General features: G+C 42.9%; 3 protein-coding genes across 3 annotated transcripts in view; all 3 read right to left on the reverse strand.

The window, feature by feature from the left end:
- The window catches only part of evpla (envoplakin a), a gene marked incomplete at both ends in the record, with an annotated part of 15,834 nt that extends 13,538 nt beyond the window's left edge, over positions 1–2,296 (reverse strand). The window contains one exon of the mRNA XM_084465704.1: positions 2,247–2,296. Coding sequence (XP_084321830.1) covers positions 2,247–2,296 — 50 coding nt within the window. The remainder of the gene's footprint in view (positions 1–2,246) is intronic.
- Positions 2,297–7,056: 4,760 nt separating this feature from the next.
- srp68 (signal recognition particle 68) lies at positions 7,057–19,914 on the reverse strand. The gene is made up of 16 exons (XM_084465682.1): positions 19,783–19,914; positions 19,282–19,348; positions 18,909–19,022; positions 18,571–18,766; positions 18,199–18,281; positions 17,980–18,089; positions 17,123–17,202; positions 16,064–16,204; positions 10,202–10,297; positions 9,958–10,022; positions 9,637–9,790; positions 9,408–9,502; positions 8,323–8,446; positions 7,891–7,966; positions 7,698–7,747; positions 7,057–7,352 (listed from the first exon to the last, which is right to left on the reverse strand). Exons 1-16 carry the CDS (start codon positions 19,868–19,870, stop codon positions 7,125–7,127), a joined length of 1,767 nt encoding a protein of 588 aa, XP_084321808.1. The 5' UTR covers positions 19,871–19,914; the 3' UTR covers positions 7,057–7,124.
- Positions 19,907–23,791, reverse strand: polg2 (polymerase (DNA directed), gamma 2, accessory subunit). The gene is made up of 8 exons (XM_084465683.1): positions 23,070–23,791; positions 22,717–22,822; positions 22,317–22,422; positions 21,822–22,007; positions 21,001–21,141; positions 20,816–20,896; positions 20,596–20,693; positions 19,907–20,504 (listed from the first exon to the last, which is right to left on the reverse strand). The coding sequence occupies exons 1-8, from the start codon at positions 23,554–23,556 to the stop codon at positions 20,339–20,341; spliced, it is 1,371 nt and encodes a 456-aa protein (XP_084321809.1). The 5' UTR covers positions 23,557–23,791; the 3' UTR covers positions 19,907–20,338.
- Between the last annotated feature and the right edge of the window lie 3,246 nt (positions 23,792–27,037).

The raw sequence follows: 27,037 nt of genomic DNA on the forward strand, positions 1-27,037 counted from the left end.
TGATCCCCTCATGTTGATACTTTGGTCTAATGCTTTACTTTGATCAAAGTACTCCTAGTACTTTGATTCATTCATTCAAGTCTCAATGAATCCATATCAACACCAAAAGCTGTTTCTGATACCCTGTTTATTTTTTACTGCGGTCACTTTTCGTTCTGAAGTATGTGAAATGATGACCCATTCCCCCAGGGCTCAGTCCCCCCCGGGGCTCCTTTGAGCTGTGGGTTTGGGGGAAAGGGCTGAGAAAAGGACGGCCATAAAAAGGAGGTGGTGGTGTGGTGGCGTATTGTTGTGTGTGGCAACAATTGGCTACTCGAAGGTATGAAGATACAAGTTAGAAGTTAGCCCTTATCTACAGCCTGTCAGGTCAGACAGGTTAGTTCATCCCTGCAACCTGCTAAACATTCTAACATTCTGTGTGTGTGCGTGTGTGTGTGTGCGTGTGTGCGTGTGTGCGTGTGTGTGTGTGTGTGTGTGCGTGTGTGTGTGTGTTTCTGGCAGAATGTATCCTCTCAGAGGAAAGTTCATAAAAATGTCACTTTGCATGTTGATGTAGCAGATGCTGTTTGGTGGCATTTGTTGTATGGAAATAGTTAGGGCTTTATTCTTTCAATGAATATGGGATAAGGCACAAAAGGCCATCCGTTTTGGTCACATTCAATAGGTCAGGCTGCATTGTTCAACTGTCTTCCCGATCTCTTTGATGACGTCTTACTCATCTTGTTTAAATTCCCATGGCAACAGGCCTTGATATGTCATCAGAAATGATACAAAACAAGATTGCCATGATCTACCCATGAGCAACATAGGGTAATTTGATGCCAGTATACGTGCAACACTAGTATCAACAGGGAGTCACTCATACACAGACACGCACGCACGCACACACGCACGCACGCACGCACGCACGCACGCACGCACGCACGCACGCACGCACACACACACACACACACACTCTTTAACTGCCCACATTTAGATGTCCTACTTTATCAGACTGCAAGGGCTATCTAGAATGACATAACGTGTCAAGTCTAGATTTCCTCAGTTAAACATTATGTGTATAAATGTTGTCTCCCTTTAAAGATTTAAAGGCACACGTTTTTAACGACGAAGCCATAGTGTTTACACGCGAGACAACAAAAGCAGCTCTACCGCCCTCTTCTGCGTTGACCTGAACTTGTTCTACCTCCTCACAAAAACATTGGGAAGCTATCAGGCCAATGGCAGTAGCAGTAAAGGTGTCAGACACTTGATGGTCCTGTCCCTCTCTGAGATGACTAATTAGTCCTCTCAGAGGCTGCCTTCCCAAATGATTCCGACAGTTGTACAAAGAATGGATATAACAATGAAGTCCTCCACTCCTTTATATGACCGTTGGTTTAAAAGCTGCCAGATATAATCACACCCTAATAGCCCAATACCTGCAGGGCTTCACACAGCAGTAATGGCAGTACGTCACCACAATAAACTCTGTTCACACTTTTAAAGTGTGTTTTGAACTTTTAAAGTGCCTCACCAAATCTTAGTATATATAGTAAATATAATCATGTCCAAAATAAATGTGCTGATCCCAATACTGATGGTGATGGTACTGGTACTGATCCCAGTTACACAGCAATTCAAAAGTATATTATTAATCAAAATGAACCTTCCTAATATCCTATTATTCCCTTTTAATGTTCAAAGTGGTTAAGAAAGTGAGTTTGGTATCATCTGTTATGCCGAAGAGATGGAATGAATTGTTGAATCAAGTGACAAGCCTTTCAGGGAAGGCTCTCTATGCTCTCATTCATAATATAGGTTTATCAGTAAACTGTGCCAGAAAGAATGAAGAACACAATCTGTCCTGTACTCTTACAGAGGGTCCTATATTTGAAGGGGGATGCAGAGTTGAGCTATTATCAAACGATAGTCCTCGTTTCTGGAGATGAGGTGAGAACACTCAAGGTCCCTCTTAAGCCACCCTTGTGTTGTCTCAGATCCTCAGATATTTATATTTTCACCTCAAATAGATATGAGAACGTGAAACTCTATCATTCTATCTGTTTACATGTGACATCTGATTTAACTTTCCCTAAAAACAACCTCTTTGCCCGCTGAAAACATGCACGATAGTGAAGGATGGAGAATACAGTAAAAGGACCACAGGGATGGCAGCAACGGTTACTTTCACATCTAGGTACTCCCACGTGAGTGACACAGCTCTCAAACACATCAAACACACACGGAGGACAGGTTGAACTCACTTGCTGATCTTCCCGGGCACCTTCACGGTGTTCCCCTTTTTCTTCAACATCCTGAGGGTCCCTGGGTTAGATCCCTGGTGAATCCCCAACACAATCTCTCTCTCCTTTCCTTTGTCTCAAAGAGTTCCTTCTCTTCCTCCGATGGGGGTCCTCTGGTCTTGTTTCTCTCCCTTCACCTCTCTCTCTCTCTCTCTCTCTCTCTCTCTCTCTCTCTCTCTCTCTCTCTCTCTCTCTCTCCTCGCTGCCTCGGAGACTCTGAACACGACTCTCAGGACGTCCTCCTCCTTGTATCTCAGCTCAGGGCGGTTGAAGGTGTGTGCGTATCGAGGCCACTGCCAGCACTGAGGTAAAGGAAGACACCGGGCTCATCTGGCTCAACCTGCCACGCCCAGGGGGGACAGGAGAGCTCCCTCCCGGGCCGTCTACCTGGTCTGGTGAGGACTGGAATAACCCGTTCCTCCCCAGCCTCTCCCCGCACAATCCAAAACACCATCTGAACCGTTCTTGTTTCGTCTCTCGCCCGCAGTCTCTCATTTCAACACGGGGCCACCTCGCCGCGGGCTGCTCCCTCAGCCCCGCCCTGGCCCACCACACCCACCGCCACCATTGAGTCTGACATACCGCCGTCTGCATGCAGGGGTGTGTGTGTGTGTGTGTGTGTGTGTGTGTGTGTGTGTGTGTGTGTGTGTGTGTGTGTGTGTGTGCTCAGCATACAGTAGCTGTTGTCCAACTCACTCGTGCAGCGGCTCACAAAAAAAAAAAGGATTGTTTGTTTATTTGGTCGAGAGCTCACCTGCTGCCATGAAAACACATGAATGTTGTAACACTTCACTTTTAATACTGAATCAACCTTATATTTATAATATCGAGTATGTTTGGCACACCACCAACATTTGATCAGATGTTATGGAGGTCAGACAGGTAAACATTTGAGAAGTGAATGATTTGCCTATAATAGGCCTAAGGGGCATTTAAGGGGTTATAGGTGGTTGTTAAAAAATACTTAATATATAATAATAATACTAGGGCCAAAGAACCTTTTTAGCTTGCCGCACGAAAAGGGTGAGAACCTGTCCTAGTGTGGATGGCAGGGGGGTCAACTAAATGTTTGTGACAGCAACAGTTGTTGGCATAGGGGGACATGCTGGTTAGGTAATAATAAGAACAGTAATCCATTTCATTAACATTCAGCGCTTGTCAAGTCAGCCAAAGCACTTTACTAGGTGAGTTTAGGACCACACCACACACACTGGCTCTCACGATGGAGAGGTTAGGAGTGATTCTATCAGATTTGAAACCAGGGGGTGATCATGTGGCCATGTTGGTGTAGAGTCAGGTAAGGAATGTGGCTAGGACACAGGGGATAGCAACCCTACGCTAATGACGAGTCTCGTGGGATCTTTAGTGATCTTGGGTCAGGACCTCGGTTTAATTTCTCATCTGAAAGACAGGAGTCTGTGACCTTTGGTGATTTCATTAGGAATTACTTAAAAATGGACATGAAGAGAAACACAGAGATGTCAATCTTGGAGTCTGCAATGTAGCTATACAGTTTAAATCCACCCTAGAGTCTAGAGTCAAGGCATTCACATTTTGACATAGCATTATAACCATGAAAGTGACTATATACTTACGTTGATGCAATGCCCAATTCAATCAGAATATAGAATCTGGTGGTAACATTTTCAAGACAACTTCCCTAATCAACATTTCCAGGCCATGCAGAAGATTAGAATGATTGATGAAACATAAAGAGGTTCAGTTCACCATCAGTTCGGCCCGGTCATTTTGTAGTAAGACAGCAGAAAGCGAATGTGCTGCTTGATACAGTATTAGGGTTTCTCTCTGTGGTACTGAGGCATGCTCGTCACTCAGTCACAGTGTGAGGGCGTCTCTGTAATATGTCAACAATGGAGGATCAGGGACTGGAATGCTGTTCGGTGGCTTTCATAGCAACTGCGCTAGCTCTAGCAAAATAACTATTGCCATGTTCCCTATTGTGCTAGTTCAGAATGATTCTTGGTTGTGTTCAAATCTGATCCATGGGTGTTTTTGTGTAGGTGCGGAGGGTAAAAGGATTTTTGTTGTTTATTGTGGCAATATTCCAGTGTCCCCTTAGAGTAGGAAAAAATATTAGAACAGATATTAACTATATTCCTGGATTATATTTGATCATTCTGTAGTTCATGCATGCTCTGCATCCTCTGCATCCCCAATTGAAACTATATTCCCTTCAGTCGTCACAAGGTGAAATGTAGAAAAGTTCCCAATTAAGATCCAACTGAACCAACTGAACTTCCAGTTCGTATCCTCTCAGTCACACTTGACGGTCAAAGGTCAAACTGCTGGAGAAATATTTGTTGCTCAGGGACATCATTGTTTCCCGTCTCCATGCGTTTGTAGTTATGCAAATAGTATTTTCATTCATTCTTTTTTCAGGATCATACCTGCAGTGCACCAGCTGCAAAAGCGGACCCCTCTTGTGTCGGCCACCACCCCCACCCCCCGTCCCCATCCAGTCACTCAGTTCCATAATGTGGATACAATTAGATGAAATTGGACATTTTGGATATAATTCATTCATTCCATCCATGTGCATTCACTGCATGTGTTCTGGCTGACCGGGGTGTGAGTCTTCAGTGGTTAAGAAAAGCATAGCAAGGGATAGGACCATGATGGGCTAGGCTGAAACAATCTCCAGTTGGTCTGGTTAACAGAATATACAATGCGTAATATGAACACTGTCACTATTATGTGGCAGTTTGCTACCTACTACAAGGAACAAGAGGGCTGAGGGTAGAATATAAATAGTGCCCTTGGCACTTAATGGTGGACTTGGGAAAAGAGTTCTACCTCTCCCAAGAAAAGTGTTATGAAAAAAATGGTATGAATCTAGTGCCGCTAGACTCATACCAGTATAGGGACTTATGTTAGTATGAATATTTTGGTAATTTATATACCTACTGGGTGCATAGTTCAGCAGATATTTAGTTTGGCTGGGAAACTTGAATTAATCTGGTGCCTTAAGGTTTAAAAATAATAATAATCAGTATAGTTTATAAACTTTATTTATAGGGTGCAGCCAAGCAACTACTATTGTCAATAACAAATGAATTTACTTAACAAAATGGGTTATGAGCAAACTATGCAGTGCGCACCTTGCTGTGGTATTCCATGCTGTTATACATCCACACCCCAGTGACTCAAGAACAACTTCCTCGATTGAGGAGTTATCCGGTGTGTATAGGCCCAACCTTCCAGTGTAACAGAAGGCGAAACTAAATTCAACAATGTTGGCATCAAGATATATATTTAAAAAAAAAAAAACTAAAAACAAGACACAATCCAAAATGACTTCTGATGACTCTGATTTTGGTCCTGAATTGATGATCATGACAATCAAATGCACCAGAAAACACATGTTTGGAGAAAATGTCCCATTTATTTAATTGAAGGCCTTCAAAATCAAATTCATTTAAACATTCTTAGCAGTTATTTCATTGATTTGTTTTTTGGGGCATTACACGGCTACTTAGTTTCCAATAGAACTCAAACGTCAATTAAAATACCCATCCCACACTGAGGAAGGTACAATGCAAATAATTAGCACAAACTTCTGCCCGACCACTGAAGAAGATAATATACATTAATTAAAAATAAAGTGTAAAGAGTTTTTAATAACCTTATTAAAGCAAAAGCGCAGCGCTTACAGTGAGAGGGTTCCGGGATAGATGGATTACAGAATACTCTGTCTACAGACACTAGAACTAGTGCCAAGGTTACCCCACATGAGGAGAGCTGGCTTGGAGTTGGAGACCCAGGTGAAAAGGGGGACATTGATGCAGGGCACACGCAAATGATAACGAACACAAAATAATGGCAGAGTAGTACATTTAAACATACATCCGGCACTGAAAACTAAAGTAGGCAGAGTCCGCCTGTATTTAAATGTAAATATAATATAGTCCCCCAAACCTTCTGAATAGATAGAACAGTGCTTGATGCCAATAACATACCCTGGTCTTTGGCAAGAAGGTACACTGTATATTCACACTACGAGTTTCAGACGGCTAAGCTGCAGGAGCGGCTTTAAAAATAACCACCAAGCAAACTTCAAAGATAGCATGCAGAGGCTCTGTGTGTTAAGTAGGTTGGTCCAACATCAAACCAAAGTGTTCACTGTAGCGTTTTAAGGTTAAATGAGTTGTCCTTCTAGTTGGCATAAACGTGGTCAGAGTGCTGGGTGGCCTGATAAAAAAATGATAATAAACACATGCAGGCGACTCTCCACTGCATGATAACTACTGAAAATGAGGATGCCATTCATTCTTCTCATCCTTCTACTCAGGAGAGCGCGGAACGAGAGCAGATAACCAACCGGTCTCCACCAGGAGGAACACCTCCCATTCACTTGGCTTTCTCTTGCATGATTATGTATACTTATAACAGTGTCAACCCAGGTTTCTACACTATCAGAGAGTCTCACTGAAAAACCTCTCGTATTTCATGAAAAGAAACAAAGGGTACACTTTCATGAAAACATTTAAAAGAAAGAATTGTGCCAAACCGGCTTAATTAGGCTGCACAGGGATATTGCTATCGGTACCGGCGGTGAGTGCAGATGCAGCTGGATCACCACCGGCACCTTGGGGATCAGGGGAGAAAAGGCCTTGGATCGATGTAGGTCACTTCAATGGGTTCAAGGACTCTGGCCATAAATACTCCTGATAAGACACCCCCCCGAAAAGGTGAGAATAAAACATGGGGAGAAAAAAAAAGAAAAAAAAAGAAAAAAAAAAAAAAATCAACATTTCAGTTGACCAGTGGGGCCTGGGCGCTTGCCGTTTGATGCCCGGACTGGTGGCTCTGGAGACGGGTTTAGCTGCCGAAGCCAAAGATGCCCTTGATGTAGCCGGTCAGGCCGCCCTTGCCCTTCTGCTCCACCTTGTCGTCGAGCGGCGGGAACGCCACGTGGTTGAGGGCCAGGTCGAAGAACAGGGGCTTGCAGGGGATGGGCTGGAAGCCCGGGGGGAAGTGCACCAGGTTGGGCTGCTTGCCCACGAGGGCCGGGTCCAGCCGGAAGGTCTCCAATCGGTCGCACAGAGGCTGCGGAGAAAGGGCGGAGAAAAGAACGCTGACTTGCATTGTCTGTCTTGTCCTGATGTTTTGTGCGAGGACCACAATGGAAATAAGTCAGAGACTTTTTGTGTTTCAATCCTCAATTGTATTCTCATGTCTTCTCATGTGTGTGTAAGGCACTTTGATACAATAAAATAAGTCAAATCAAAACTCTGACCACATTGATGGCAGAACATTGAAACTAAATAAATACTGAGCTTATCAATTTGAACGAGAACAAGATAAATACAACGGTGATTGAAAAAGCTAAAATCAAAGCTTCCAAAACATCGTCCCCGTAGACGTGACGATGTCCCCAGAGAGGCGGCTCACCGTGTTGTCCTTCACCGGGTCGGGCGGCGCCTCGTTCACCTCCTCCGTGTCTGAAACGACAAATGGAAATGGTGATTATCAAAAAAAATAAAAAGACAAAAGACAAAACATCTGAGTGAAAGACGTTTCAGTGTGCCAATGATACAAGGCATGATATGGCGCGTTGGCTAGGGCGCCCGTCCGGTGGTACTACCTAGGATGGCGGCGGCCTGGAGGGAGTACTTCTCAGCGTTGACCTCAGCGATCAGCTCCTGAACGTCGGGCAGTTCCTTCATTTGACAGAAAAAAAAAAAAAAAACAAGAACAATTTGTATTAGTACACAAATGACTGAAGACGGGTACAAAAACGTTGTCACAAAACAACTTGCAGCTGAAGAGGCTTCCCGTGCAACGAGTACATCAGACGTGTGTGTGTGTGTGTGTGTGTGTGTGTGTGTGTGTGTGTGTGTGTGTGTGTGTGTGTGTGTGTGTGTGTGTGTGTGTGTGTGTGTGTGTGTGTGTGTGTGTGTGTGTGTGTGTGTGTGTGTGTGTGTGTGTGTGTGTGTGTGTCTCTCTCTAGCAATGGGAGGATGCGGTTCTGGCGAGGCTCAAGCCGTGGTGACGTGTGGTTTGCGTCGGGGCGAACCTGTTCGCCGAGACTCTTGGCCTTGGACTGGACCTCTTTGGCGTACTTGAGCACCCTCTCGTACAGGACCAGGGCCTCGCTCCACTTCTTCACCAGCACGTAGGACTGGGCGATGAAGAAGCACCTGGGGGACGGAGCCAGGGACACTCAGTGGGGACAACGTGGGCCGACTGTCTCCTCACTTATTTTTTTTATCTTCTTCCTTGCCTAGTATTACTAAGTGTTACACAAAGTATCTGTGGATACCTATCGTTATTTTAGGGATTGCTATCATTATTGTGTTGTCAATAATTGTCGAGTTATGGCAAATTCAATATAGGCTAATTTGCCAACATTATTCTATCAACCAGTCAAGTCTATCTATCAAGGCAGCTCCAGAAGGAAGCAGAAACTTGCCATGCACATAGAGGCCACCCTCCTAAACACGCTTGTAAAAAGAAAAAATGTGTCAATAACTAAAAGAATGAGGTCACAGCACTAGTTTGAAAAAAATTGCAAAAATGCTAAGTGCTAATGCTCATAACAGGTGTACATAGTTTGTCTCTGTATGTGTGAGTGAAAGACGCTCCACTGCCTGAAGCATCTTTGCGTGTGGGAGTAATGAGTACACCCGTGATTGAAAAGAGCAGCCGCTGGGATAGGCGGTGCGTGTGTGGGAATACCGCAGTCCTAGTTATTATTCCGGATTGGTAATGCCTATAGCTCCGCGATGGACTGCTCAATCATATTGTCATATTTGGGGTACATTTGCAGACACTCGTGAATAAAAATCGTTGGAATGGTTTTGAATGTGTCAAAGAAAGAAATGGCAGTTGTGTAAAATTCTATACATTTGTGCGTGCCAACAGTGCTAATGAACAAAGATGGAGGAATAGTTGCGTCGAGGAGAAATGAGTACAGCTGTGATTTGCTTGAAGAGGGTGGCCGCTGGGATAGGCGGTGCGTGGGCTGTCAATACCATGTGTGCCTGCTTGCAATCCCAGTTTTATCTACTTCCTTACTTATTGTCATTTCATTTTATCGATGGATGGAGCAGATAAAGGAAGCACCTCACTGCTAGCTGTACATGAGAGCGAGTGCGTTACCTGTAGGCCTTGTAGACAAGAGTCTTGAGGGCCATCTCCTTCTGGAAGGTGTGGTCTTCCTCCAGTCCCTGTAGGGTGGACAATTCTGCCAGACTCTGTGGGGGGGGGGGGGGGGGGAGAACATGCCAGAGAGTGAACACTAAATATTGAGAAAGAAGTCCCAACATACCCTCAGTTGGAGCCTATAGGGTGAAGCGTATGCGGGCTTCGGTGCGTGTGCTGCCTGTACCTGGAGGATGATCTCATACAGGCGGATGAGGTCCTGGGGCTTGGGCCCCCGCTTGTTCTCGTCGTTGTGCGGGTCCTTCAGCTTGGCTTGCAGCGTGTGGGCCATGCTCTCATTCCTCTTCACCACCGTGCACAGCTTGATGTAGCTCAGGTAGCTAGAGCGGGGACCACGGCACCAAATCAATACAACTCCAACCCCACCTCCCGGCACAGCCCCACAGAGACACTCAATCGTACTGGAAGCATTGTACTTCGGGCGATGGAAATGCAGCATGAGCTTATGTTGTCAGGGACACTTCAACTGTTTGTTTGTTTTTCTTACCTGTGCAGGAACTGCAGGTTGGACACCTTGCCGGTGTCTGCATCTGGGCCCCGCTCTCTCTGCTTCTGTGGACAGATGATGGGAGACCAGCATAAAATAACAGGACAACAACACTGGATGTGCATAGATCTACATGGGCACTTCACTGGCCATAGATCAGGGGTTGGTCCTCGAAGTTCACATTTTGTCTATTAAGTCTATTGTGTGGCGAGCCTGGAGCCGTGCCGTGTGAGGCCATCCTCACCTCAGCCTTGAGCTCCTCCCTCACAGCCTGGATGGTGTCTCTGCACTCGGACAGCATGGTCTCGTACAGGTGCTCCTTGGTGTCCTCGTTGGACGCCTGCTCACCAGGGACCAAACCAGAGCAAAAAACACACCATCATGAGTTCCGGCGTTTACTTCAGCACAGGTCCTCGAGTGGCCGTCAGTATTCATCGGACACATTGACTCTCCGGAGTCGGGACTCAAAACGTGCACCTGGGAGAAATGGTTCTGTAGAAAAAGATTGACTGGATGGCAAGGGTGCCCCTTTGTGTTGTACCACCTCCTCCTCTACTGCCCAGGATTAGGCAGGTTATAAAAAGGAATCCATACAACATCCAATATTGTAAAAGGCCAACTAGACTGTGGCTTTGCGCCGGAAATATCCAAAGTTCAGAAATGGGAAATTCCTACCAAACCAGAAGAGCAGAAAGCTGTACGGTCTACAGTTGAGGAAATGCATATTCATACAGAAATAGAAAGACAAAGGCATCTTTGAAAATATGCTGTTTGGTTTGTTTTAGGCAAGGCAACTTTATTTATATAGCACTTTTCATACACGAGGCAGACTCAAAGTGCATCATGTTTTAAAACCGCACTGTTTAAGACGCACTGTCAACTCCATTTCACATCTTCCAACAGTCTCAACCAATTTGATCAACAATACATTTTCTCATACCTTCCTGACCTCCTGACATGGATATATGGCATATGACGGCATTTGTTGTAAATGAAAATACAAATCCGTCACTAATCGCTGTCGAACAAACCTATTTAAAACGCAACAGCAATGCAACGGCAAAGTGTTTATTTTGGATGGAGCCGACCATGGTCAACACGTTCAATCGGCGTGGTCTTGGAACATGACACTGCTTTTGCTACCCGTGTGAAGAGTAAACATGTAAGAGTCTGTCTGCATGTACTGTTTACAACATGCTTAATTAAATTGCATGTTTCATTCCATGTTTTTCAGACAGTTCTCATTTAATCTCTCCCTTGTTTGTTTCTGTATCTCACTCACTGACTCGCGTCAAAATGCTTATCGGAATGCACAGATTCTATCGGCTGAGTAGCATCACGTGAGACGCTTTACAATGCATGCCATTGGTATCAGAGACGCCTGGGCCGCTAAACCAGTGCCATTTGGTTGGGAAAAGCTGCTCCAGTAAAACTAGAACCGCTCCATCAAAATGTAATACTTCTCAGTAATTCAGTAATTAAGTCTGGGTCCGCCTACTAGGGAGCTCTGCTATAGAGGGACTAATAAGACAACTTTTACAATACAAATGTATTGTCATTTCACCATAGTTTCGGGCCAACATGTCTTAAAACTCACACCCATCTTATTGATCCTTTTTAAGGTTTGGGCAAAACTAAGATTACTATGGTAGAACTAACCGATATTTACTACTGAAGGTTGGACTTGCACTAGAATGTAAAACAGTTGTCACTGTTCTTTTGGAATGCAACAATGATACATGTCTCACAAGTAAACAAGGAATGTGTACAAGGTATGTGTACAGTGCGTTTCCATCTCCTTGTCCAATCAGCCAAGGAGATAGAACTTGGCAATCAGTCAACGGAGACTTGATTTTCCAGGCCTACAGTCTGTCTGAATGGGACAATTGTACTGCATGATAAGCACCAACCTCTGCCTTGTCATGAAACACGTAGACTCTGGGCATGTGGTGGTGGTATTTACTATGCATCACAGCTGAATCATAATCCACCTGATCAACATTTTTGTGATTAGTGATCCAAAAAAAATCCATGGACACAAAATATACTCCCCTTATAATAATTGACAACATTGACTTTCCCCATTGCGCAGTGTGGAACTTCTCACAGAGAGAATTTTTTTTTCACAAAAATTTTGAACTATATAAAAAGGGCAGTGCAAGGTGAAGTCAATCAGGCAAACCGATGCAGGCATTTTGTCAATGAACAGACAGGTTAGAGATTTACTGATGCAAAGGGACTTGGACTGTTAGTGATTGTGATGGTAGAAAGGTTTTTTTGGGGCATGTTTGGTAATTAATCTTGTCATTATGGAATACATTGTTGTATTTGATGATACGCAGAAAAACAAAATGTCCATGAGCCTAGGTTACGGTATATTTACATTGATTCAGAATTTTACAGTACTACAATCCTCTCAAAATGTATCTGCAACAAATACTCCAAAATGTTGACTCAACCAATCCGAAGGCCAACAAGTTGTCACAGTTGTTACAATTACAGAAACTGCACTTAAGCAGGTTTCAGGTATCTTTTGTAATCATTATTCATTACATTTTCAAAAAAAAAGATTGAGATTCCAGTTGGTTTCTAGGAGTTGGACACCTGATACTTTGAAATTAAAAAGAAGACAACAACTATGCAATGTCAGGTTTTTTTGGGGTCTTTTGCTATAGTTAAAATTAATCAATCAGTCTAAAATCAATGAATTATAACTAACTAAACCAAGTTGTGGAATTTGGATCCCAATTTGCCTTTGAATATAAATCAGCTACATCATCAAGACCAAGACATGAATTACTATGAGGACACGCTCTGATTAACAATAATTATGTTTCAAGTTATGTTTCCTTTCATCATGCGTCAAAAATCTCATCCGCCCAGTGAGTGTTGGTCATGGTCCCACACCCGAGAAACGCCCTAACAACCAGCCCAACCTGTCAGACCTCTGTAGTGCTGCTGATGGAAAGGTGCAGAGAAAACACTGGATTACGCCCCCGTTCACGACGATGCTCCCACAAATTATGTCGCTCGTTTTGTTGACGCAACGGAAACTTGATATAATCGATTGTCGTCAATTCATACGACATATTGACGCTTAATGTTGTCAAAGATCTGATTGCGGACAGTATTATAAACGCATCATGTTTGCACAGTCTATAAGTGAAGAACGATAGGGAAACATTGACCAGTGTCTTTTCTGCCTACTGGTCAGAGGTTTCTCATCCGCTACTGGCATTTGTCGATCCCCTTCGTTCAAAGATTCTGCGGTTGCGGTAGACTGCTTTCCCTTGTGGTCACCTCTAGTGTCTCGCATTCATGATGTACTTGGACTTCTGCCAAAATGTCCGGCCCTTACGATTAGCTTTCAAAAAAATAAATATGGACAATCAATGGTTCCAGCTGGAGCTGCTATAGGTCTTTTATTTGGTATATAAACCCTAAACTGTACTGAAATAGGATCTAAAAGCAGTTCTACATTCTCAACGGGCTGAAAGGCTTAAGATGTACCACACAAAAGACAGACTCCGAAACTGACGATTGTAATCTAGCCACAGCAGAGAGCAGCAGGGTGAGGCCACAGTATTCATGAGAGAGCCAGAATGCACAGAATGCAGCACAGCAATGCAGGGTGCTGCATGCCACAGCACTGACTTGTCAATGGGTGTGACTGAAAGTTGTGAGGACAGGTCTCCAGCAAGTGCAGGAGGAAACGTCGCCCTGGGCTTGACTCAGGGAGGAGTGAAATAGAGCTCCACCTGTCGGGGAGCTCACGGAATGACGGCATTTATATTTTTGGGGCATTTTTATAGATAGCGAATAGAGTTGGAGAAGTCCTTAAAGGGCCATCATTTTACCACCACATGTAGGGTTGATTAGCCATTACAAGCCATTTCAAAATGTACCCCCAGTGTTTCCCAAATTATTTTGTGAGACAATGGTTGGATGACATCGGACCCTCTGAGGGTCTAGGGGCATACGCCCCCGGAAGAAAATGTTGTACTTTTAAAGTTAAATGCATCCTTCTGGTGCACTTTGAGAGCAAAATTTTAAATATTTTTTGCTCTAGTAACCTATTTCATCAAATGAATGTTATAGATATGAATCGTGATGACGGCAAAAAAGATTTATCCAATCCCAACAACAATTCAATTGATTGGCTTCCAAGTGAAGCCGTATTCCTCTCTATAGAACTCTAGGCAAGGCTATAGAGCCAGTCAATATTTCTACACAACAGGCGAATTACAAAGTACCCTGCTAAACAATACCCTAGCTAAAATGCAATTAAGTCAGAGAGGTCTCACGTTTCAAAATGTTCAATGGATATTCCGTTAAACTTACTGTTTTAAACTGTATCCCAGCAGCTCAGTAATAAGTAACACAACAGTAATGAGCAGGTAAAAAGCTGTGTGGCCAGGGGGGTTGTGGTGTGGACATAACACCATTAGACTGTATAAAGCACAGCTTAAACTGACCTAATATAGACTGTATAAAATACAGCTTAAACTGACATATAGACCATTACATACAGCTTTAAATGACTTTCTATGTGCACATAGTTGGAAACGACCACAGTTCGTTTTTTATCAAAACGAGTGACTCACAATAAAAGGTAGGCTTCACTTAACCACATACATTTATTTTTGTTGATCTCGTTTATAGGATGCAATAACCAGCCTGAATCTTATTTAAGTTTGCACTAAAAGTTGTAGACCTAGACGTGTCGTTATTCACACATCTCCATGTTAGTTGAAACTAAAGTTCATGAAGTGTAACCCCATACGACAAGGATGACCCCCGCTACTTCCCTCTGCTCTATGTGAAACCAACTTGCTGCTGCGGCACTTCAAGGGAAGGTGAGCGACTCAATATAATGATGTCTCTAAACGCCATAACCCAAGTGCCAGTAAAGCCAAACGATTGCAGCCATAGTACTTTAATGTCAACATGGTTCCTACAATGTGAAGCAAGGCTTTCTTGAAACAAATACTTGATAACTAGCGCTAACCACTGTGGCTGGACCCCCGGTCTAAGCTTGTAAGCAATGCCTTAGACCGCTCTCTTTTAATGGGGACGGATGTTAAAAAGAGACCTGCAGCCATGGTCTTGTGTGCAAAGTGATAGCCTATGCAACGCATAGGTATAACTGGATATCATCACAGGAAGCAAAAGGTAGGCTACATTACAAGCATCTCCCGTTTAGCCTACAGACAAATGTTGCCGCACGTCATTATTTCTTACATACAAAGCCTAGAATACAACAGCCGCTTCTGCCCTGTAGCCCTTATTTTATCTGCCTGCGAATGTTGATACGTGCTGAGTGGCAAAGGTGATACTGTTTCATTTGATATGTTGGAATAAATCTGTTGGGTGTTATCCATACAGTCTATGGTATTATCCTTTCCTTAGTGTGCAAATGAGAGTATGTTGGCCTGACTCATTCCAATAAACAGAAATCCCACTGATTCCTTCTCTTTTGTGAGTGATGTTTTGTCAAAGTTGCTTTATGTCTAAATTTACAGATTACTGAAAATCGTGTGGTTCTATGCTCAATAAGTCAAAACTAATAGTGAGCTGTGTTAACATGCCATTGCGTAATTTCTGTCGCCTCAACAAACAAACAATAACTCATAATCACTTACTAAGATGAGTACGATTTAATAAGAAACATCCAATTATTATACATTTGATTATTTAAAAAATGTGTGCTCGTATCAGATTGGCTGATCACACATTAAAAAGATTGGTACTCAGGATGGGCCTAAAGAACAGCCAGGCCTAGTTGGTACTATCCGCTAGGTAGGTAGATCTATCCATCATACAGAAAAGAAAGTGGGTCAAAAATAACATAGGGGCCCTTTAAATAAAATAAATGTGAGTCACAGTCACTTAAACATGTGCATTTTAAGAAAAATAAAATTTGTTGTATTGCTACCAAGCAAACAATGGTACAGAAAATGATGTTGACAAAACAGATTGTGGGTTCATCCTGTTGTATACATAACACGACTACAGGAAACCACAGGGTGACTGACGCAAAGGTTCAGAAACAACAATGGATCCTAAAAGGACTCATGCATTGACCTTTAACCAGCGACAGACTGACCTGAGCGATGGCGGCCTCATTGTCGGCCAGCCCCAGTAGGAAGATGCGGGCCTTGTCGATCTTGACGGGCAGCGTGCGTCCTCTCCACTCCACCTCACTCATGGTGGCGGCCTGCTTGGCCCGGGTCTGGGTGATCAGTGCCTAGAAAACAACTCGTCTGGTGAGATGTAGGGAGGCATTTTCCTACATTATTCAACTGGATCATTTACATCTTACCAACTCCATGTTCGATGAGACTTATTGCGTGGCAAACACTCTTAAAGAGTGTTTATTTTTTTATTGTCTGTGTGTATATCGTGTATAGCCTATGTAATATTATCACTATGGTCTTATGTGGCGACTATGGCAAATGTGGTACTCGGGTCCATCAAGGCCTTTATAATTAGTTCAAATGAGCTCAGCTGATGCATGATCAGCTGACCATGTCTGTGCTCTATATATATGCTTGAGCCATTGTTGAATGCCATTTGCCTGAGGAAGACCCAGCCGGGTCGAAACGTTGCAGCACCAATAAATATATGGGAGATACAGCAGTGTGTGGGCACCTCATTCTTTTTAAACACTCTTAAAGACCCATCAAAATGTTGTCTATTGCTCATTGGGTACCATCAACAATGGTGCCCTATGAGGGACAAGGAGAAGAGTATCCCCAAAACCACATTTATTTGGTTTTAAACGTGGTAATTAGTCTTATATAATCTTCAACAAAGTATGCTATGCAATTATTTCCCTGTTAATGAAATCAATTTAGAAGAAAAAGAGGTAAAATCCTTATGTTTTTGCCATTATCCCCAAAATCAAAAATGTATCCCCAAAAATGTGTCCACTCTGTCCACTCTGCTGAACGCAGGTGTTCTTTTCATGACATCAGACTTCCTTTCCCGAGGTAGTCTGACGTCACGACCCAAGTGGCACTGGGGGCGTGGTTTGATGAAACTGGTCTGCAATTGGTACAGTTTGGACCAATGGAATCAATGGTACAAATGTGTGCATGTCATATGCTGGCTCTTCTGGCCATGAATGTGTTGAAGTTTGAATTAAAACAAGAACAGGACTGACCTCGAGCTTCTCTGCCATCATGTTCCCTCCACCGCCTATCAGCCTCATCTGCATCAGGTCGTTAATAGCATTCTGGTCACCTGCCAAACAAAAGCCATTACACTCTCATAACATGATAGAGTGAGATAGATTGAAGGTATGTGAGACAGAGGGGAGGACATGGAGCAAAGGACCAGGGGCAGGAATCATGCCCAGGTCGCTGCGTTAAGGACTGAGCCTTAATGGTATCGCTGTACCCAGTGAGCCACTGGGGCACCCCGAACATTTTGATAGTTGAATGGATAGCTACCATGTAGCTCAAAGTATGCAGAAGTAGTAGGCGGCCAAAAAAAGTGCTGATACAGCACTCACACTAATACATATTACAATATCTAGAGTGTAAATGCTGATACAGCATTCACACTAATAAAGAGGAATGGTTGATTACCACATAAGATGAAAAATATGAACCACATAAAATATAACATGCTTGTGATACCGCATTGTTAAATGTAAACAAGCATAAAACCGACAGCATACATTGGTAATCACAGCTGGTGAGGACTATGGCGCCCTCGTGTGTTTTACCTGACATACTCAACTAAACAATGTTACGTTTTTTGGGTGGTTATTTCATTTATTGCATCGCGGCTGATGTAAATAGTTATAAACGTGCGCATAGACTTTAGTGTTCATCAGGCGTGATGAGACAAAAGCATTTCGCTTTCAGATGTGGTTAGACCAAGACGAGATGGGCGAGATTCGCTTACATTAGCCAACATAAAGAAACAAGACACATTCAAATTGTAATTTCAGCATTTGATTAGTGTCAATTTAGTCTCCTGAAATCCGTTCCAGCAGCCTTAGTGTGTACTCACCAATGTTGTAAGCACAATAGCGGATGTTGGGTGAGATTTCCTCCACACGCTGGTGATACAGCACTGCCAACTCTTCAGTGAAGGCACTTGCTAGCTTCTCATAGATGGTCCTGACACACAAACACATATATTAATATATTTGTTTTCCATTCATGCATTCATTACTTTAATATTTATCTTCAACCATATATAGTTTTTCTTATTCTGTAAAATTCTTACTTGCACTTGTTGAAAGCCTCCATGGCTGGCTTCCACTCCTGCAGTTCAAACTCTACCATGCCAGTCAGGTACGCTGTGTAGGCCTACAAAAAACAATCAATTGATTGAGTGAAGGTAGCAAATTGCATACTCTGTAAGCGGCCATACAAACTTTCACAAAACAAAATGACAACAAACAAAACAAACTACTGGAAATCTTTTGCATTAAATGATGATACGCTATGCATCATCGTTTAATAGAAGATCCACTGTACACTGCCACCACTACATACAACTCATTTAGCAGTGCATGCTGTGTTTTTAGGTGATACAATCTAACCCAAGCCAGTTCTAGACGCATGGATTCTGGTGCACAGGGACCCATGCGTGTACCTGGGCCTCCAGCTTGGTCTTTGCGTCGATGCTGGGGCTCTCGCACAGCTTCTCCAGCTTCTGGCCGTGTTTGGCTGCCTTGCGCAGTCGTGACATCAGGTGGAAGCGCTTGCGGGGCTCCGTGTTGGCCTCCTGCTTCAGTTGCATGGCGTAGCTCCAGGACCTCTCCGCCTCCATCAGAACCAGCAGCAGATACCTAGAAGAGCACCACAAGGGCGAGGCGCCGTGTCACATTCCCTAAGCCTAACGAGAACAACGCTGTGTACAGCCTTGCATTTATCACTGTGGGTCTACCACTCATTTGGGACACGTCAAATTGCTATGGACAGCTTCCAAACCTGCTGTCTGAGAGCATCTCCTCGGTTATCTTCTTGCCAGTGTATTTGTGGCGGTTTCCCATCTTAAAGCCCAGAGTTTTGCGCAACCGTCGCAGCCGCCGCGAACAGTAGCCCCTGGTCACATAGAAAATGTTAATATTAGAATCATACCAAGATTATAATTTTAATCATCCACAACAATCATTAGTATCTGTATGATAGACATTCAAATAAACAATGCTTTACGTATGACAGTATTTTAAGAGTGAGCATTCTTAACTACACTTAAACATAACAGTATGTTGTAGCCACATAGTAAATGTAGCCATCTGTGATCAAAGATATCACGTATACTACATTTATCACAAACCGGTCACATTTAGACATAACAGACCTGTATCTCTGGTAGTCTCCATGTCTGAGGCCGTGCTGCTGCTGAGAATCCTTGATGATTTGCAAAACTGCAAATTGTAGTTATGGGAAACTTACGTTCATATAAATGTTCATATAAATGTAACACACCCGGAAGATTTGCTAATAAGAAATCCCCAACTAAGAAATCCAACAGTTGGTAGTCCTCAACCTGAATGCAGCTGCTAGCTTTAGAACAGCAGTTACCAAGGGCTTGTTGTAAATTACATATAAAGGAGACACTATTCGTATTAACCATTTCGTGATTTGACGTTTAAAAAGGAAATATAGAGTATATAACGGACTCGTTTTAGTACATTTACACGATTACCATTGAATGAGCAAGGCGGTTCAGAATGACACGTAGCACAAGTTAGCTTATCTCCAACCTAGCTAGCCTATAATGAGGCTAGTCGACAAATATGATCATAACAAAGACAATTACAATCCACATATGACGGGACGTTTAGTGCAGAAAGGATACTCTCCAATCCAACTCCTGGGTCGGATACATTCTCTTTATTTTCATCCATTGAGGCAATTTTTGCCTCATTCTGCTTGTCTTCGGCCATCCTCAAATGCTAGTAGCTAAGCAGCACTCACATGCACTGGTAAGGAAAGACGGGCCAATCGTGGTAGAGGGAGTGACGTCTCGTACAACTCAAAGCTCACGAGACTTCGCAATCTACAGAAATTAGTAAACCAATTATGTAGCCTAAAAGATTAAATGCGTCAATAACATTGAATAATTTAGTTTTTCCTTATAGTTTTGATTGATTTCATAATTATATTTAAAAAAATACTTCCACTGCTTGTGGTGTAGATTGGTAAACAAACAATAAGAACGATTTTTTTTTTAGGAAAAAAATGTTTTTTAATGGAAACTACAGTTTGAGGTAAACTTTGGCAAAACTAAGCTGTACACAAAACAACCTCCAGTGACAAGCATCACCAAAATATTACTGATAGGCCACTAAACCACACTGGCACTCCAACTTGCTGTGTGGTCTCAACTTTTCCGGCCAGGAGGATATGGTTGTTCACATGTTGTGGGCGGCTCGCATGTATCGGAGCAGGAAGCCCTTCACCTCCGAGATGTGTTTGAACTCCCTGATGGTGGTGTCTCTGCTTCGCACCTGGAGCAGCCCACTTTCAAGGGTGTTTTCATCGACCACCATAGTGAAGAGAACACCCATCTCATCATACCTGAGAGAGAGAGAGAGAGAGAGAGAGAGAGCCTTAGCTTGGCTCGTTTGTAATTTGGCTAAACCCATCATTGACTGTTTGATAGTCTTACTTGGTGTTTAGCTTCTCCACAGATGATGTAGTATCTATAGATCCTGGCCATGCAGAGATCCCAGCATCCAGGAACTCCTGCAACAAGCCTTCACACACCTAGAAATCAAACAATTAAGACAGACAGACAATTAGGATGATCCCAGGAAGACCACAGCCATCAATTTACAGCGATTGGCTTATAATTAAAGATCTAATCCATTAAAGCACATAGCTGTGACCTGTCTTTGCTCTAGCGTAGCTCCCCTGCCCATGTCCAAGGCCACTTTGACTGGAGCCAACACCGGATGCAGCTTCAACACCTAGCATCAACACAAATCAGCACTCAGGACACGCATGACGTAAAATAATGAAAAACCAAGAGATGTAAAGCTGAACTACGCCGATAACACATTCTAATGTTCACCTTCCGCCGATACAGTTTCTGCTTGCCATCGTGTTTCTTCAGTAGCTGCAGGGAGTTGTGCAGGTAGGCCATCATACTACGGTCCATGTTGCTCGCGACCGAGATGACGTGAGGTACTACCAACTTCTGGCCATCAAAACACTAGCATTCGAAAAATAGAAACATTGTTGTGTTTATTCCAGCCTCTCTGGGCTCCATTAATTTATCTACATACATATTTTATTGAAATATATTTGAACGTCAAAATGGTAATACACCATTCCAGTTACTGCACTGCATGGGAAGAGTAGCTTAATGCTAGCACTAAGATTTAGAAAGCATCCAAGAAAGATTCTGGCAGGGTGCCTGACTTTTCTTTAGAGGGAGTGTCTTTCCTTACAGTTTAGGGAATTGAGGGAAGAGTTTGCTTGTCTAAACTAGGATTTAAAATAGATTAATTACATTTTAAATGTAGGTATTTGAAGGATTTATTGACAGCCTGCTCAAAATCACAGTCCACATTTGCTTGGTAGGTGTGGTACGTCTATGGAGGCATGTATGGTACCTCTATAGAGGCAAGGAGGTACCTAGCTCTATAGAATCTGCACTTAATTGTTTTAGAACTTGAACTACAACATGTATAACCTTGTTGGCATGCACCAACTCCCATAATGCTAATAATTACAAATAAATAGTAACCTTTTCTAATACCACTTTCAAGGCACTGCTGAAGGACTAATGTGTGACTACTGACTACAAGTGTTATAATGAAAATAGTTCCATAATTGCATTACACTCATGTCCATGAGAGTTGGTTGCAAAAAATTGGACGGCAGGCTGACCTGTATTTTTGCACGGACACCACCGTGTGTCTGCAGTAATTCAGAATCCCCTAGGCTCCAGAGGTTCTCCAGGGTCTCCTGTCCCCACGGGAACGCGTAAACGATCTTCATGCCTCGAGAGGCCCCCTCCTGGAGCTCCTCCTCTGGGACGTCCCGGCTGCTGAATTCTGATGGCGCCAGGGCAAACTGAACAGACGGGAAAAATTAATGAGATGGGTCAAAAACATGTGACTCACAAAGTACTGCCCACTGGATTTCCTCTAAACGTATCAAAGCACATTTCGTAAAGTTAGCATATAACATTCAAAAATAGATACCTAAATAGAATGTATAGCCTGGCATATTACATTTTAAAATGCTCTTACTTTCTAGAACAATTTTGCCCCAAGTGCTTATTGATCTCCGTCTCTTACACAGTTTTTGGTATTAGTAGTAGTAGCAGCAATAACCAATTATGATAAAACAGACATTCTTCCAGCATCGACTTAGACCTACCTTTCTCCACCACTGGAGCCTGAAGCGTGCCCAGTGGTCCAGCCACTGGGAGGAGCTTCGCGGAGAGCAGAACCACACCAGGGACGCGTAGGTAGCTTCTACTCGGCTGGCAGAACCACAACACTTCCCATGTCATTTTAAGACACAGCCTTGCAGAGTCGGATGCATATTCTTTAATTCAATATAGGCCTACGGTTGCTGCACCCTAGTCACATGATACTGGAGGCAACATTGAAAAGCATTTGACTAAAACCATTACTCACAAAACGCTATTCGGATAGTTGGGTTCAGCATGTAGGCAAATCGTAATTGACACCATTGACAAAGAAATTTTATGATTAAAATAAATTTCATGTTTAGGAGTGTATAGAAAGAAGTATGGAAATAGATTAGTTCTCACCTACCGGATCCATCCAATGGTTGGAAACTCAGGCCAGTCTCAGCTAAGCCAAACGGCAACTTCCTATTCACCAGCTCCAACCAAGAGCTGTACTGTTCCAATGCACCTGGAACCATGAACGTATACTAAGAACTGACAACTAAAAAATGATTTTTTGTAACAGACAAACAGATTGAGAAGGTGTAGTGACGATGCACTTTAGGTACCTCCTAATTCGGAAACTCCTGAATCAATATCAGATTTAAAAAAAATACATTCATGTTCAATGTAGGAATCCCTTCAGCTATGTACATAGGCCTACTCTCTACTAATTATTAAATAAATTGCTTTACATGATGCGGGTTGAGATCTACCTTGAAGAAGGTTCGTTCTTAAAGATGTTGACTGCCGAAGAAGCATCAGGATCCTCTGAATCCGTTGGGCTTTGTTCAACTCATCTGCATCAAGAAGTTGGTTTAGGCGTTCAACGTCCAAACTAGGGTTGCCCTCTCCAGACTTATCGTCCCCGGTGGTCAAAGTGCTAATGCCAAACACTTGCGTTCTTGACCGTTTAATAGAACTCCACCACTGCTCGAGCAGGTTCTTCTTCAGTTCCACCCCCAGTGGTCCATAGTTGCAGCACATTCCCCGCTGGAATAAGTCTGTGTGTACCTGGCCAGGTGCAACATAGTATCCGTCTACGCAGAGCTCCAATAACATTCGGGTTGGATCGGACTCGTCATTGGGACAAACCGTTGTTTTGTAACGATTGGCGATGTATTGTCCGACGTCTCTGCATTGTACTAGTATTGATCTGGTTTCACCGCATATCCGAAATCGCTTCATACAATGTGAAATCATATCGAAGTCCTGTAAGTTACTTGAGCGGTTAAAATGCTCTCAATGAAGAGGTTTGTTTACAAATTGAGAACGTTAACAAGGAGTGGCTGATCGTCTCATTAACATTGAAATGCATTCTTACCGATTCACCTTTGTCGGTAAGTAACACTTAACCAAAAGCTTTGCGATTTCACACTAGAACGACTATCCATTGGCATTCGGCAAACACTTCACGTGTGCTTTGAGTCAGACTCGAAAACCGGTGTTACACTGCCAATGGTTCCCAAGCCATCTGGTTCCTGATCGCGTGCATGTGGCGGGCACGAGCATATTTACCCAGATGAAACGGAGATCCCATCAGCACATTCGTCGAAATTCCACAAACGTACCTTTTAGTTTGAATGGGTCGTACAGTAGTCGAGTTGAGTAGGAGAGTACTAAATGAAAGACCCATATAACACGTAATTGTACTAATCATTTGTCTTCTTATTTTTTTTAAGAACTAACGAGCTAGATTAACGAAACTGCAAGGTAATGCTACACCACCGAGATTATTAACACATTTCTCAATTCCCTCAAATCGTATTTCTCCTCCCCTCCTTAACTGTACTCTACTCTGCATTGTACTGTAATCTACTCTACTCAAGGTTAGTCCACACACGTTACAGTCCAGCAGAGGGGTGTCCACAGGTCAAATGTGCAAATGTGACACCTGTTGTACCTACATATAATATACCTACATATATAGGCTTATATATACCCCTCCAGGTGCATGTTCGATGTTTTCTGACCCTACTAATTATATATATATATATATATATATATAATTAATTATTTTTTTTATGTTAATATTTTCTATTGCATATTGAAAAGTAATGTGTAGCTGAGCCCAGAAATGGACAGCATGAGTAGGAAAACACAAGTGAGAGTGAAAAGCGTTCTCCATTCATCATGAGGAAAATACATATTCATATTGTTTCATGATAGAAACTGGAAAAATGTATTACCCCTTCGATTTTCATGATCTTTTTCTACAGCATGGCAGGAGGTTTGCCCATTTCACAGAGGAAGCTGAAGAAGACCTCCGAAGACCTCTTCCACCGGTCTTCGGAGTAGCTAGAAAAAGACAGTAAGCAGTTTGTCTATAGCTGTTTTCAGACGTGTCCTCCGCATTTTTTCAGCATTTTTAACATTATGTACTCTAGTAACTAAGTAACTAAAAAATCACTGCTAGTGCTATATCATATATATTTATTTTATTCTTTGTCATATATTCTATCAACATATTCTATATTCTATCAACATATTTTTCAACATGTTGAGCACATTTCCTCTACAGCTCTTACAACAACTCTCTAACTTTCGTCCTTACAACTGGCGCGGAGATTTGAGTTACAGGTCTGTGAAGCTGTTAAACTGTGATTCGGAAAAAAGTATAAATTATATTGAAATTCTGTATAGAATAGAATTTTCCTAATATGGAAGATACAAGTGAGTTGTCTTGTTAAACGGTTGAACGGAGGGTAACGGTTAGAAATTGACTAAGTTACGAAGTCTGAGGTGGTTGAAGTGTCAGAGAATGGGCGGACGGCCCCGCCGTCCTCCCATCAACTCCCATTGTAGAAAATAATATTTTCTACAATGGGAATAATATAATATTTTTTCAAGTAGAATATCTTAACAGGTTCAAAATCAAAAAAAAAAATCAAAAAGGAAGCGTGTGATTCCAAGCTAATCTAAACATTTTAAAATAGGAATGGAGTCTCTAGGTGAAAAATTGTGAAGAATTGTGAAGAAGATAGGTCCCAACGTTTGTAGAGAATAATAATATATAATATATATAATATATAAAATCTAATATAATAAAGAAAGAAAGAAAGAATAAAAACTTCAGAAGAACAATAGTTGAGCGCTGCATGCAGTAGGTACTCACCTAATAAGAAGTATGTAATTTATAAAATATTACAAGCTATGAATCATTAGACATATTTATTCATCATAGTTTGTCGCCATATCACCGTATCCTAAAGAAAGACAACAAAAGCTGTGTGCGCCTCCGGATGATATTATGAATTCTAAACGACTGCGTCGGTTTCTCTGACGTCTCTGGTACTTCCACAAGTAAAGACAGGCCATGTTTGAGAATGAATCAGCAGAAAGAAACTTGGTGTTCCCAAGAGGAAGTCTACTCTCATACGCCCGCAACTGATTTGTGAAGAGGCGACAAAATTATTTTTTGGACTGAGGCGGGCAACTCGCCAATTTGAAAATGCAAAAAAATCAACTTGCCAATGCTCAAAACTGAGCATGGTGTGAAAAATATTGTTTAAGCATTGTTGTTAGCATTTAGCTTATACCGGAAGTAAACCGCATATATAGCAAGCATATAAACGGTCCACACGGACAAAAAATAATAAATGAATAATAATAATAACGAAACACCATGTTATTTTGTTTTTGTTTATTTGGTTAATCTGTATGACCTGCATACAGCAACAATGTATCAATTGGGATCATATTATACAGCTGTAGGCCACTCTTCTTCAGCTCCACCTCCTCTGCTGGCTCCTCATTTCCTTAAAAGGAAGATGAAAATAGACTTTAGACTGATTGACTGAAGCCCAGTTCGGATCAAATAATAATTTCAATTTCACATAGTTTATTACAGGATCTTAACTAAGTATGTTTCAACAAACATACTTATGGCCGACTCTGTGGAATGGTGAGTCTGGAAACCAAACTGCATCGGGTGTAATGCTGTATAACCGTTATTGAGATGTTCTACTAACTGTTTAGCCACCCATTTTTCTATTATTTTGGAGATGACAGGAAGAATACTGATTGGTCTGTAGTTGTTGATTTCATATTTGCTTCCAGATTTGTAGATTGGATTCACCGTGCTCACCTTCCAGTTGGTCGGGACAACAGAATGCCTGATGGACAGATTTACCAGCTGCATGATGGGGCAAACGAACCCACAGAAGAGGTTACCCGCTTGGGCAACAAGCCATCAGCTGCTGGACTGTGAGGAGCCATAGGCACGGTCCCGCTGATGGCCGGTGTGTTGCTGCTCCGGGCGCAAGGGACCGGAGATGTTGAGGCCGTGGAGCTGCGTGGTATCCAACCGTCAGCTGCTGGACTGCGGGGATCCGTAGGCACGGCCCCGCTGACGGCCGGTATGTCGCTGAGGGCCACCATCCCGGACCCGCCGGCGCCCCGGGCCTCACCTCCTCTCCACAGGGGATCAACATCTGACAGAGCAACTGATTAGTTATGATCATCAAGGCCAGGCTGTCTTGATACCAGTCGTCCCAGAAACCCAAGGAGCCAGAGGCTGGGCAGAGCAGCCGGACCGGTTGGCAGCTGAAGGCTGTGAGGCTAACACTGTGGCTTGTTAGCCTCACAGCCCTCAGCGCTGGAGGGAGCTGGTCCCTCTAGCCCGGCATAGGGGAGACGCGGGAGCTGAAGCGGCGTCTGACGGCATTGACAGCTCTTCGTAAGG

The sequence above is a fragment of the Micromesistius poutassou genome (assembly GCF_964030765.1).
Source record: "Micromesistius poutassou genome assembly, chromosome: 3".
NCBI lineage: Eukaryota > Metazoa > Chordata > Actinopteri > Gadiformes > Gadidae > Micromesistius > Micromesistius poutassou.